Below are 12,774 nucleotides of genomic sequence, written 5' to 3' on the forward strand. Positions count from 1 at the left end.
TGCACTGTTCTTTCCTCTCATCTATTATAAGAGCCAGAAGTATATTTAAAAAAATACAGATATGATGATCTCATTCTCCTCTTTGGAGAACAAACGACTGAAACCTATAATGGCTTTCTGTTTATTTTAGGGTAAAATAGGAAGTTGTTAACATGGGCTGCAGAGCTTTTCATGGTTTGGTACCAACCTACCATCAGCGTTATGATGTTCTACTCCTACTTTGAATTTTCTTTTTTATATGACAATATATTTCTAAGTTATCTTTCCTGTGTGTGGTAGGCCAATTTGTACTTTATTGAAAAGAGAAAAAGCAACAAATAAAATGAATAAATAATTGCTTTATTGATAATGTATTTCATAAAAGAAATGTAGACATATATGTGTTCCAGATATCACATAATTCAAAAAAGTGAGGGTATCTAGGTTAATAAGTTTGAGTAGTAGGTATGATTTTTGAAATAGGTGATATGATTTCAAATTTGGAAAAAATTAGAGAGTTTAAAACATCCTTTTATCTTATGTTGAACATTTTGTCCAAAGGGGAATTACCACTGGGAGATGAAGTAGGTTTATATGTGTTTATAGAAAGGGAGAGATAGACAGATGTGCTGTTTCAACCATTACATTCTTAGTGACTATGAGATTGGATTGGAAAAAGAATTAAAGAGAAGCTGTTGTTTCTAGCAGTCCCTATACTGGAACAACTGTGAATTTCCTCTTAGTAGCAGCAGAGTAGTTGCATCTAAGGGGAAGAGACTCTGCCCAAGAAGAGGATGCTGTTGGTCTTATTGTGCTTGATGAAGAACAAGAAAGGGTGATCGCAATGGAAAGGGTGAGTCGGTGGTGATCCGACAATAACAACTACTGCTGTAGAGCTGGCAGCCTCCGTGCCCTCTTCAGTCACCTCCACAAAGGACTTGTGTATGACTTTAGATACCAGGAGATCCTTTGTCCCTGTCATGCCTGAGAGGTTGGCTCTCTGTGGATTGAAGACATCCACCATCCCCAGGGCTCTCAGTGTGTCCTTGAGGTCATAGGTCTCTTCCACTTTGAACCGGGGTAAGTATAAATCCACATAGTTATCATGCATGTTCTGTGAGCTCGTCCATTCTGTTAGTTTCTCAGCAGTCAGTTGGTCTTCAAGCTACAACAGTGGAAGAAAAGGAACAGCTGATGTGATTCTCATTGGATGTCAGACACGATTTATTTAACATTGGGTTGAATCGTAGAAAACTTTTATTTAAACAGTAAATGCAAGTGCAGAAGATTCAGTGTATCACATCTTATCTGAGTAGGCAAAAATAACACAATCATAAATACATATTTTACAATTGAAAAATGCATTATGGGGCGCCTGGGTGGCTCAGTGGGTTAAGCCGCTGCCTTCGGCTCAGGTCATGATCTCGGGGTCCTGGGATCGAGCCCCGCATCAGGCTCTCTGCTCGACAGGAGCCTGCTTCCTCCTCTCTCTCTCTCTGCCTGCCTCTCTGCCTACTCGTGTGTCAAATGAATAAATAAAATCTTAAAAAAAAAAAAAAGAAAAATGCATTATGTATTCATGACTGTTATAAATAAGCATAAATGTGCAAATATCTATACATGTGTATATATAGATATATATGTGCATACAACAGAATTATTAAAGTTATTTTGTAAGAGATGAACTGTTTCTATTTTTTACACCCCCCACATATGACATGCATCTTTTTCAAATGGACTTCTCTTGTTAATATCCCTGTGTACATAATTTTGTTTTAACGTTTCATTTATGAGTGTGTTACATTATTATAAATAAATTACAATTTTGTGAAATAATTTTTATTATGTAGGCACTACTTTTATTCCTTTTTCTTGCTTGACCTATTTGTAAATATTTCTTATATAGATATGTGTTTCTCTAATCGAGTTTAAATTGTTACACAGTACTACTTCTAAATTGATATTCGATGTATATATTTTTACTTAATATTTTTAATCATTCACTATGTATCAGTCCCTAAATTAAACTATTTGTAATACAAAGATGCGCCAAAATTTGAATTTTTCAATGTGTTGAGCCACTTCTGTCCAAAAAACCTTTTTGGATTAGTTACTTCAGGTCAAAATCCCCAGGACTGGGTGCCTGAGTGGCTCAGTGGGTTAAAGCCTCTGCCTTCAGCTTAGGTCATGATCCCAGGATCCTGGGATCGAGCCCCACATCGGGCTCTCTGCTCTGCAGGGAGCCTGCTTCCTCCTCTCTCTCTGCCTTCCTCTCTGCCTACTTGTGATCTCTGTCTGTCAAATAAATAAATAAAATCTTAAAAAAAAAAAAAAGAAAATCCCCAGGATTGGGATTCCTGATGTCATTGATAATGAGGATTGCTGAGCTGGAGTATGAATACTGTTATGGCCCTTCACATGTATTGCTGTATTACTTTCCCTGAGGATCTCCAGGTCCACGTTAGCACTATATTTTGGGTGCGGCAGGTTCACTGTGACTTTAGCAGTAAGACTGGCTATTGGAGTCATTGGAAGCTGCCATGTTTGGAAAGTCCTGACTGCGCTAGTCCTTACTGCTTAGATCTTTGCCTTTGGTATTTTTATATATTAACTTTATTATAACAGGTTTAAGAGGAAAATGATAATCCCCTCACACACCTTTTTTTTTTTTTTCTCTACTCTGAGCAATGAGGCTCCAAATGACTTTTGAGTTCTTAGGGACAGAATACTTCCAAATTGAAAAGTAGGCATCAAGATAAATATGTTTGTCTATTATCTACAAGACCACTGTGATTTGATATTTAAAATGTACCTTTTGTTGTTTTAATTTGCTTCTTTTGTTTATCAGTGGGCTTGCAAATATTTCCATGTGTCACCTACATATGAATGTTCATTTCCTTGTCTTCAAATAAATAGACTGGAATATATTAGAAGTTCTTATGGTTGCAGAATGTAAATGTGTGCCTAGATATGTTTCTTCTGAACTGACATTCCATGGTGTCATCAGAATATTAATGGGACCTGTGATGTTGAGACTTTCTGTATATTCTTCCATATGACACTGTGATATTTAAGATATTTACTCTTTGGGGTACCAGATTCTCCTTAATAATTCTTTTTTAATACTTTGTACTTGAACTCTGTTAGCCACCACCACCAACCTGTGAGCATTACTTCAATGAACAGCCTATACAGACATTGTACTACTAGGAAATCAGGCAAATAGTGGGAAGAACTGGAGGTACAAGATTTTACCTTCTGCAGACGATCCACTTCATCTGGCAGCAGCAATACCATGCTTAGATCTTTGCCTTTGTATGGTATTTCCAGGATCTTGGCTTTTATGTCCTCCAGTGAGGTGAACTTAAAAACGTTGACTTGTTTCATCATTTGTACAGGTTTGCTTGTATCCTGGGGTAATTAATGTGGCAAACAAATATCCAGGGGAGGCATCGGTCAAAATAAGATAATACTATTGAGAATACCAAAGACATCCTCCTTCCAAAGTTTTAACGTTTCATTTATGAGTGTGTTACATTATTATAAATAAATTACAATACCTTGTTCAGCCAAAATTCTTTTTCCACAGTGTTTCTTTTATCAAATTTGTTGTCCCACTGTCCTTTGAAATAGATGGCATTCACCAGAACCAGCATAGTAGTAAACTCAAGGGAGTTTTTGGGAAGCAGATCCTTGATTTTTTCTGCAAAAGAAGGAAAGTACAAGTGGTTTGTCTGGAAGATGTTTTGAAAGTTACAGTGGATCATTAATTATTCACACAAGTCCCCACTTTAGGGACTGTGAGCAGTAATTCTCGAGGTGCAGCTTTCCTTGTGGCACCAGCTTGATGGAGTCACCCTTGCTGGAGACACCCCTTCTTGTCTCTGGGAAGGGTGTTCAGATTCTCTGTCTTAGGGTGACTTCAGTCATCTCACACAGAATATGCATGCATCGATTTCAGCTACTCTTGCAGCTCCTCCCTTCCCACGCTCGCTCTCTCCCCGAATTCTTCTGCGCCTTCATTCTTTACTCCTCCCTCTTCTCTCCCTTCGTTTCTATTTTTTCAGCTTTGGGCTTACTGCTCTGAGGAACTAGGGCTTGAATTTTCTTTAGGACAAAGGGCATGAGCTCCATCACCTGAAACACTGCCCTGTGCTGTCAGACAGCCCAGTCCGTAATTGTCTTCCTCTCTATTCTCCACTTTGAGAATTTAAAGGATGTGAACCAAGATGGGGTCTGAGCAGAGCCTTGGGATCCACGGAGGTATTGTCATCCATGGCCATGAGCAAACACAGATTGCCAGCTGTCTTTCTTTGTAATTGTCTTTCTTTTATACCTCCTGGGTTCCCATGTTGCGTTCCACATTTACCTGAACCATTCCATCATCTGTAGTGCCCTCCTCCAGCCTCTAAGCAGAGCCACCTCCCTCAACCCACTGGCACCCCGTATGGTATCAAGAACAGGTTTTATACACACCAGAGACTTAAAAAAAAAAAAAAGTGGCTTTTATGGGTGATCTCTCATACCATACCATGAGTTTGGCTTTCCACCCAGGAATTAATCTTCTTACGACTTTCTTCTGGAGCATTCTTAAAATCAACAGATTCCACACTGGTCAAGTAAAATTTCTTAACATTATCCATGTATTCCTTTGACATGGGAAGGAAGAAAGGAAGAATTAAGAGTAATATATCCATGACTATATATTCCCAAGTTAGTTATCTTCAATCTTGACAAAATATGGTACAGGAATCTGGACCCTGAAGAAATCTACATTGTCTTGCCCATGTTTATTTTATACAGTAAGCGTGCGGGTAATGTGAAAAAGAAGTGCAGGCTGGACATAGGCTGGGGCAGAAGAGTCTGTAGGTTGCACGCTGCAAAGCATGATGCTCTAAAGGAGATGGTGGGCTTCTGGGACTCCTCATCAGTTCTGCCAGTCCATAGGGTTCTTGCTTTTACTCATATCTTCTATTCTGGGCACTCAGTATTCCCTGACACTTTCCCAACTTCCCATAGAGACTCCAGGCCTGCCCTCTCATCAGTATCCCAGTAGCCATACATTTTCTAGGTCATTGCCCACCAAAATTTTCACTGTGTGACTGAATGGTGTCAGATCATTGGGGGCATCTCATGACTTCCTTTGCTGCTGAACATCCTCTTGGGTTATGAAGTAATGCTTTATATTGATGGATTACCCAGTTCTGGGACACGTCATTTGGTATAGTTGAGGCAAGGGAATCTTGTACCCTGTGTGAATGCTCTGCCTGTGGGTCAGCCAGGTTCCTCTGCCTCAGTCTCTCCCATTTGGTTATTGGAGGACATAGGACCCAGGATTCAGATTAAAGATGTGGCAGGCCAGATGAAACTTACTTGAAGAAACTGATAATTGTTTTCTCCATAGAGCTTGTTGGCGATGTTCAGTTCATTTGCATCAGTGGGTTTCTTTAATTCAGTCAGAAGCTTTTGAAATTGATGATGTACATTTCCCAACTTTTCAACCTTCAAATATAAAAAAGTAGTTTCACTGCATTCTCTGTCAATGGAAATGGAAATACTAACCCCATGTAAACTGTTAGATCCAAAGCTAAAGTTTGGTAGTCCCACAGATGATATTCGTTGTTATTCCCTGATTTTTGGTGGATTTACTTAAATATTCTTCAGAATCCTTACATTCAGTCCCCTCCAGGAAATTCTTTCTTCCAGCTTTGAATAATCTAATCTTTTCACTTTTTAACTATAGATATTGCATGATTCTGCCATTGGATTTTCTTTTAATTGGTACAAATAGGTTAAGTTTCCCAGCTAAACTTAAGGTCTTTAAGGGCTAGCGACACCTTTAATTTTAACAGCCATTAATAGTATGATAATATTGAATTTATATATTTCAGTTACATTATGACATGAAGCCCTTTACTGTCTTAGATTATATTTCTTCTAAGACCTGTTGACCATGATCTATGGCTCTTCATTAATGATATCATACTCCCAAGTGTAGAAGCAGCATGTGCAGTGGTAAGGGCTTTACATCGGTATCTCTGAGTTTTTAATCCTATTCAGGTGGAAACAAGAAGCTCAGAATTAAATCAACTTTCCAAAGGGATGCAGGTAGCAGAGTCAAGTTTTGAACACAGGTCTGTCTGAATCCAAAGCCTTCTGTTTGCTCGGTAAGAGTTTTGGACCTTAAGGCTATAACTATATATCTCATCTAATCATTTTCCAAAATGTGCTTGGATGCGGAAATCCCACTTATGAATTAATTAAAATTATATTGTTTTAGCAATAGTGTTGTGATTACTGTAATTATTATTAGTCTACATAATAATACATAAAATTTATCAGGGTTTCCAGTAATCTAGGCTCTGTTATAATGTTTTACATCTGTTTGTATGCATTAAGACAGATTCTTTTATTACTCCCAGTTTACTGGGATGGGGTCACTGTGCGTCAGAGCGGTTGTGTCTTGTTCATGTTCCCTGTTGGTGAACAGCACAGCAACCAGGAATTTGAAGCTCTTTGATCTCCCCTCTGGAGACAAAAATATGAAATATTTTTGTATGTAATATGAAATGAGATACAACTCTGTCCAATGTATTTTACATAAGATATTTCTTAAAAATGAGCTTTTCACATATTATCTGAAATTCCTAAATTAAAGTATGACCCTCTTGAATAGGCAATTTTCCTTCTAGACCCAAGATTCTGTGACTCACATGGTCTGTTGTAGTTCTTCCTTCTGTGTTCTCTGTGACTTCATTAAAGTGAAGGGCCTGGAAGAGACAGGAACTAAGTGGGGCAAGAAAACTACTCAAAAGGTTGGGAGATAAAAAAGGAAAAAAGAAAGAACCCAAATCCAAACAAAACAAAACCCCAAACCAAAACCAAAACCAAAACCAAACCAAAATACTAAACAAAGGAAAAAGAGAGAACTTCAGTATAAGCATTTGCTCCTTGAAAAAACCAGACACTACAAAGAATCCTGTGTCATTATTTATTGCTGAGAAAACATGAAATGTTTTGCATGAATTTAAGTCAGTGCATCACTTCTCCCATTACCCTTCCCTGTCAGCCTTGCCTCGGTTTGTTGTGCGATTGGAGGAGTTCATCCCAGCTATCAGAGTAAATGCGGGCACGGGAAGTGGATGGGGCAGAGCCCTGGGGAGGACATGTGCCCCCTACGGGTCTGTGCACAGCGAGTCATGGGAAGGCTTGCCCAGTCTCCTGTGCTGCACAGCCAGATCTGTGGTCATCTGCATGCAAGCCAGCCAAGAAATCAGTCTAAGCTGGTCAGTGTATAGCAAGCAGACACCTACCATCTCCATTTCGAATGCAGTGTTTTCTTTGGCTCCTAGGTAGGTCATGGCTAATGCTGATAGGATGGAGAGAGGGGAGTAGAAGATGTTGTCATCCTTTTTTGATGTTTTGAACTGTTGCAACAGATCAAATGCGAAGTGGGTGTTTGCTGCACTGAGTGAGTTCATGGCGACCTTGGTGAGATCTGGAATTCTAGAAAAAAGCATAGATTCATTTTATGACTTTACTGAAGGGAAGTTTAGTCTGTAATGAACTTTTCTTAAAAGAAATGACTTATATTTGGATTGTGAGATTCTGGCAACTAAAGTTTTTCTTCTACTTTTCAAGCCTCTTTCAACGTATTTGTATTAATTTCATAATTAAATGACTATCAAATTACTAGGTAAAAAAAAAAAAAAAGCTTTCGTGAAAAAGTAATAGAACATCTTTATCTTTCTTCTGTCACTGGCAGTACTAGGCCTGGGTAGGAAAGGCTTTAGTACAGACCCCAACACAGAGGTAGAGCCAGCTCCCATGAGGCACCTCTCTGCCTTTTCCTTCCAGGTTCTTTGCGAGTCAGAGACTCTCCTCCCCACCACATGTGTGCCTAAGAGAGCATTTGTTTAATCAGAAATAAATTAGCTAAAGGATAAATCAAATGAAGGAGATATTTCAATTTTACCCCGGCAGAATAAGTAAAATACAGTCACACAGATTGAGATAGATGCATGATAGAAAAAATGCCATTGCCATTATTTTCAGAAGTGATCTCTGTTATTGAGCTGGGGCAGCAGGAGGCACATACCTGTGTTCCTGGAGGAAGCAGAGGTGGGCAGGGAGCCTGTCAGCCTATGTGTGGTGAGCAGTGAACTCCTGAATATATAGCTCTCTCCTGCCACCTTCTAGTCCTTGTGATCAGTATTTCAAGTAAATCAACTTTTGATTTCTTAACCAGTCTAACCATCATATGAATCAACTCAAAATATTTATGAGAATAAAACATGAGTATTCTATTCCTGTACTTCCTTCTCACCTGCAGCAAAATACTGCAGACCTACCATGGTTGGCTCTCTTGAAAGGCAGCTAGGTGTCTTTATAATACCAACGAGGACAGAGTTACAACTTCCTCACTTGGCCCTGCCACATCCACCTGGAAATAATCTTTGGAGAAGCTTTCTCTTGGATGTGGATGTCTTTAAGGTTCACTTCGAACATAAACAGTGAAAAAGCTTATATTTTCTAAAGTTCCAAAAGGACTTCTTCAACCTGTCAATTTCCTTAGTAATTATTCTATATAACCAGGAAAATAGCTTGGGTTCTGTCTAAAGTTGCTACTGATGCAGTGTCTCAACAGTCCACGGAGAACAAGAACCTGTTGCCTTTCCCTGAAGTCTGTACCTTGAGAGGACTCCTCCTTGTTACCATCCCTGCCCCCTTGCCGCCGGTCCCAGATTTTCCCTGTTTTTTTTTTTTAAGGTCAGTGGGAAATTGATTTATCCTTCAGTGTTAACATATTTGCAGGGGGAAGAAAGATGGATAAAGACAGGGAACCTCTTGTGTGGCAGCCTTCTAGTTTTTTATATAAATATGAATAAAAACAAATTGTCTAAGCTCCAGAGTTGTGACATTTCTCTGTCACTTGCCCTTTAGCATACCAGCTTCACAGTCATGGACTGGGCACCATATTCAACTGCTTGTAAGAAAAAATGAGACAAAGGTGTTTCTTGAACACCATGTTTAAGTCTATCAGGAACTTTATTCCCCCCATATACATGACGTTCCCACAGGTACAATCATATTAAAAGCTTGACTCTTACCAAGCAGTGATAGGTATTCACCTATTTACAACTTTTACAACTTATTAAGGCAGGTCTCTTTGTTATCTCCATTGTATAGATGACAGAAATGAGGCACAAAGCAGTTGAATAAAAGCTCAGGTGTCTGCAGGTATGAATTGCACAGGTGAGATATCAGGCAGGTTAGCTGGCCCGGGAACCTGCATGTGTATTCACTACCCGTAGTGTATATTAGACAGACTCTGGGCACAGACTCTGGGTTTGAAACGACATACCTCCTTGTTTTTAAATGCAAAGAACCCTTTTCTTCTGTACTCTCAAAAGAGGTAATGTCCTCCTACAAAATCAGAAAGGGTAAGATACAATCAAATACCAAGCTCCACAGTCACCAGGAGAGAAGGCTTGTCTTTCAGATGCCCTTTTAGGGCTCCATCCTGGACAGCCAAGAAGAGTGAGTGCGGAATGATATCTGGGTGATTTCCCCTGAGTGCGTGAGGCTCAGAGACAGAGAATCAAATCAGGCCCAATGCTCCCTTTCCCCAGACAGCTCTGCCAAGCTGGGATTTAGTAGAAATGAAGAGGAAGGGAGGGAAAAGAGGCAGACAAAAGAAAGTTTTTCCCCAGAGTACATTGTGCTCTGAGGCATGGCTGTGGCTAGTGAGAGGGTAGTGGTTACGGGGCATCTAGCCCCACACCTGGCCTGCCTGGGGGTGGTGGATGTTTGTACCATGGATCACATTTTTAATTGAGATATAATTCATCTACTAAAAGGCTCACTTTTAAAAAATGTAATAGTCACTAGTTTTTAGTACATTGACAAGGTTGTGCAGCCATCGCCATGATTTAATTCTGGAACAGCTTCACCACCCCACAAAGACACTCCTGCATATCTCTCCCTTACCAAAGTCTCTGGAAACCACGAATCTACTTGTTCTATGAATCTGTCTATTCTGGGTATTTCCTATAGATGGAATTGCATGACATTTTGGCCTTTTGTATCAAATTCCTTTCACTTAGCATGGTTCATCCGTGGCATAGCACACTGTAGCATGTATTTCTTCATTCGACTAATGTTCTATCATATGGGAACACCACTTTCTGTGACCCACTCCTATGTGAACCTACATTTAGGTTTTGTTCACTCTGGCTATTATGTATGATGCTGACATGACCCTTCATACAGAAATTTCAGTGCAGATATATGTTTTAATATCTTAGTTATATACCTAGCAGTGAAATCAGTTGTGTCATACAGTAAGTCTGTGTTTGATTGTGAACTGCCAGACTGTTTCCCAGCGGCTGCGCCATTTTATATTTCCACCTGAATATGATGGGTTTAGGTACGGGAGTTCTGATCTCCAGCATACGTCCCTAGCACTTGTTGCCATAGTGGGTCCTGTCTAATACTTGCCATGGACAGAGTGTTTTGTCTCAGCACATCCTGAGTTCACAGGAAGGTTCACGTACAACAACGTCCCAGAAGCACAGAGGGGGTAGACAGGAGTTGGAGGGTGAATGGGAATTTTGTTTCTAAAACTGAAAGATTTTTTCTGGCAGATCTCCTTACCCCGCTAGGCCATTCTGCTCTTAGGTCTCTTCTATCCTCTGTGTGTAATGAAGCCCCGAGTGAGACTGTTATGTAACAGATCCCCAAGTTGAAGCTGGGTGGAGGTAAGGAAGGAAATAGACTGTTGGGGTTTTAATAAAGGAGTAGGTCCAAAGTCAGAAGAAAATGATGACAAAACGACCCACAAACATGGGAATAGGAGCTTCGTACTGAAGGTTCTGTCACTGGCCATTGTCACCAGACAGAAGTATGGGTTCCTGGAGTAGGAGCAGGAGGGGTTTCTTTGGGTTCCAAGAGAAAGGGACCTGATCTCGTAGGACAGAAGCAAAAAGCTCAGGCTGGGCGTGGGAGGAAGAAATTTGGTGATAAAGTGGTATAAATTGGAACTTCTGACTAAGACTGAAATTCCCTGAGACTTAGCTGCTAAGATTTGTCATGCAGAAGTAGAGTCTGAGGACAAGGGACTAATTATAAGGGCAGGAATTTGCTTACATTTAGAGAGAGCTTGGGCTCAACTGAGAAATATTTTTATAAATTTCTTCTGTTCCCCAAAAGTGTTCCTGCCATGCAATTGACAGTGTTATGACATTCTGATATCATATGGTATCACAGATTACTCAGCCATTCTTGGAAGTTTTTACATGTGATTCCTTGCCAACTTGTGTCTTTGGCTGTTTTCTAAATAATACACCAACATCATTGGTTCCAGGAATCCAGAAACCCAATAAAACTTAGAAGGAACATACACTTTCAGGAACCATCATGCTATTTCTCATGCCTTTATAGATGGGTTAAGAAATATCTCCGTGGTTTTCCTGAACCTTACTTCCTTGTGAAGGGTGTGACTTGTTAAATTGCAAATCCTAGGGGAATTTTATTTCTTCTTTCTTCTTACAAAGTATATGGTGTGTCTCTTTACAGGGAAACTGATTAGTGGAGAACAAGAAGCATCCAATGGTAGAATATCTGCCAATTACTTTATCCTTTGCAGAAACAGACATAGCTATATATGCATTGAATATCATAGAATGAGGTTAGCCAGCTTTGTAAAAGAGTTTCACAGAGGAGAATTCATTCCAGTAAGATTTATACAGACATTAGTTAGGGAATTGGTCTCTTGTGTAAGTATATCGTGGAAGACAGATTCATAAGAACTCCACCCTTTCTCCCATTCCCACACTTCCAGCACCACCCAGGATAGTCATCCTGCTTTCAACCAAATCTGTAACTGTTCCTTGTTGTTCTCTTATAACTCTTCTCTGATTCATGTGGGCATTCCTGTTCTTTTGCCAAGAAACACCAGTGCAGACTCTCCCCTTTCCTCTTCCTCTTTGCTTTAAGTGAAATAATGGGTGTTCCCCATGACTGCATGTCACTGGATCTTTTCTCAGAGGCAGCATCTCACTCCCCCATCTTCATACCATGAAGCCAGGAAACTTGGTCTTCTCTTTCTTTTATTTCCACTGCCTTTCTAGCCATTGTTTTTCCTGTCTTCAGTGCCCTGTTTTCACTTTTCAGTTGTGCGTGTATGTCAACATGTGCCCACCTACCATCTTGTGTGTTACTCCTTACTATTCATTAAATCATCTGTTACCTCTTCACCCTTTTATGGTTTTAGCTCTTCATCCTAAATACTGCTAAACCCAGTATTCCAGGTTAACTCAAAATTTTCATTTCATTGTCAACAAATGGAATATATTCCTATTTTATTTTACATCTGTTCTAGTTGAAGCTCCTTCTTTGTGAAAATCTTCTCATGCCTTTTGCCCTATTGATCACTGGATTCATGATGTTTCTTATCTATTTGAATATGTGCTTTATATAAAGTAATATTGATTGTTGATGCCATCTCTGGAGTACGAATGGAGAGAAAAATTCTAGAAGGCTGAAGAAACTTGAGTACATGGCATGTGGGTTTGCTGGGGATTTTATTTTGCTTTTCCAGTTCTCTACATTCTTTCATCCACCTGTGGGTCCAGGAATCTCAGTCATAGGGTGACATAATCAGCGTCTTGTTCTCTGACAGATCCTTGCATTTGGCCACTGGGAGGCAACAAGTCATCCAGCTTCCTCTCAGCTAGGCTGCCAAGGGATGGTTGCATTTCTTTACCAAAAGCCACAGATGCTATTGGGCAGCCT

At 39.9% G+C, this 12,774-nt stretch overlaps 1 protein-coding gene across 1 annotated transcript; it reads right to left on the reverse strand.

The window, feature by feature from the left end:
- Positions 1–323: 323 nt before the first annotated feature.
- Positions 324–8,110, reverse strand: SERPINB3 (serpin family B member 3). Its single transcript, XM_004745605.3, has 8 exons — positions 8,078–8,110; positions 7,293–7,485; positions 6,693–6,749; positions 5,353–5,481; positions 4,511–4,628; positions 3,540–3,682; positions 3,235–3,390; positions 324–1,144 (listed from the first exon to the last, which is right to left on the reverse strand). Exons 2-8 carry the CDS (start codon positions 7,458–7,460, stop codon positions 743–745), a joined length of 1,173 nt encoding a protein of 390 aa, XP_004745662.2. The 5' UTR covers positions 7,461–7,485; positions 8,078–8,110; the 3' UTR covers positions 324–742.
- Positions 8,111–12,774: the final 4,664 nt, after the last annotated feature.

The sequence above is a fragment of the Mustela putorius genome, unplaced genomic scaffold, assembly GCF_011764305.1.
Source record: "Mustela putorius furo isolate JIRA1106 unplaced genomic scaffold, ASM1176430v1.1 tig00003858_pilon_pilon_pilon, whole genome shotgun sequence".
Classification (NCBI taxonomy): domain Eukaryota; kingdom Metazoa; phylum Chordata; class Mammalia; order Carnivora; family Mustelidae; genus Mustela; species Mustela putorius.

Bases quoted from the DNA above. Each gene is read 5' to 3' on its own strand.
- SERPINB3 (XM_004745605.3), bottom strand. From the start codon at position 7,460: ATGAACTCACTCAGTGCAGCAAACACCCACTTCGCATTTGATCTGTTG. The intron at 5,482-6,692 runs GTGAGTCACAGA...TTATATTTGAAG, and splicing joins GAAGAACTACAACAGACCAT to GTTGAAAAGTTGGGAAATGT. The intron at 1,145-3,234 runs GTAAAATCTTGT...CCACTGTTGTAG, and splicing joins AAGTGGATCGTCTGCAGAAG to CTTGAAGACCAACTGACTGC.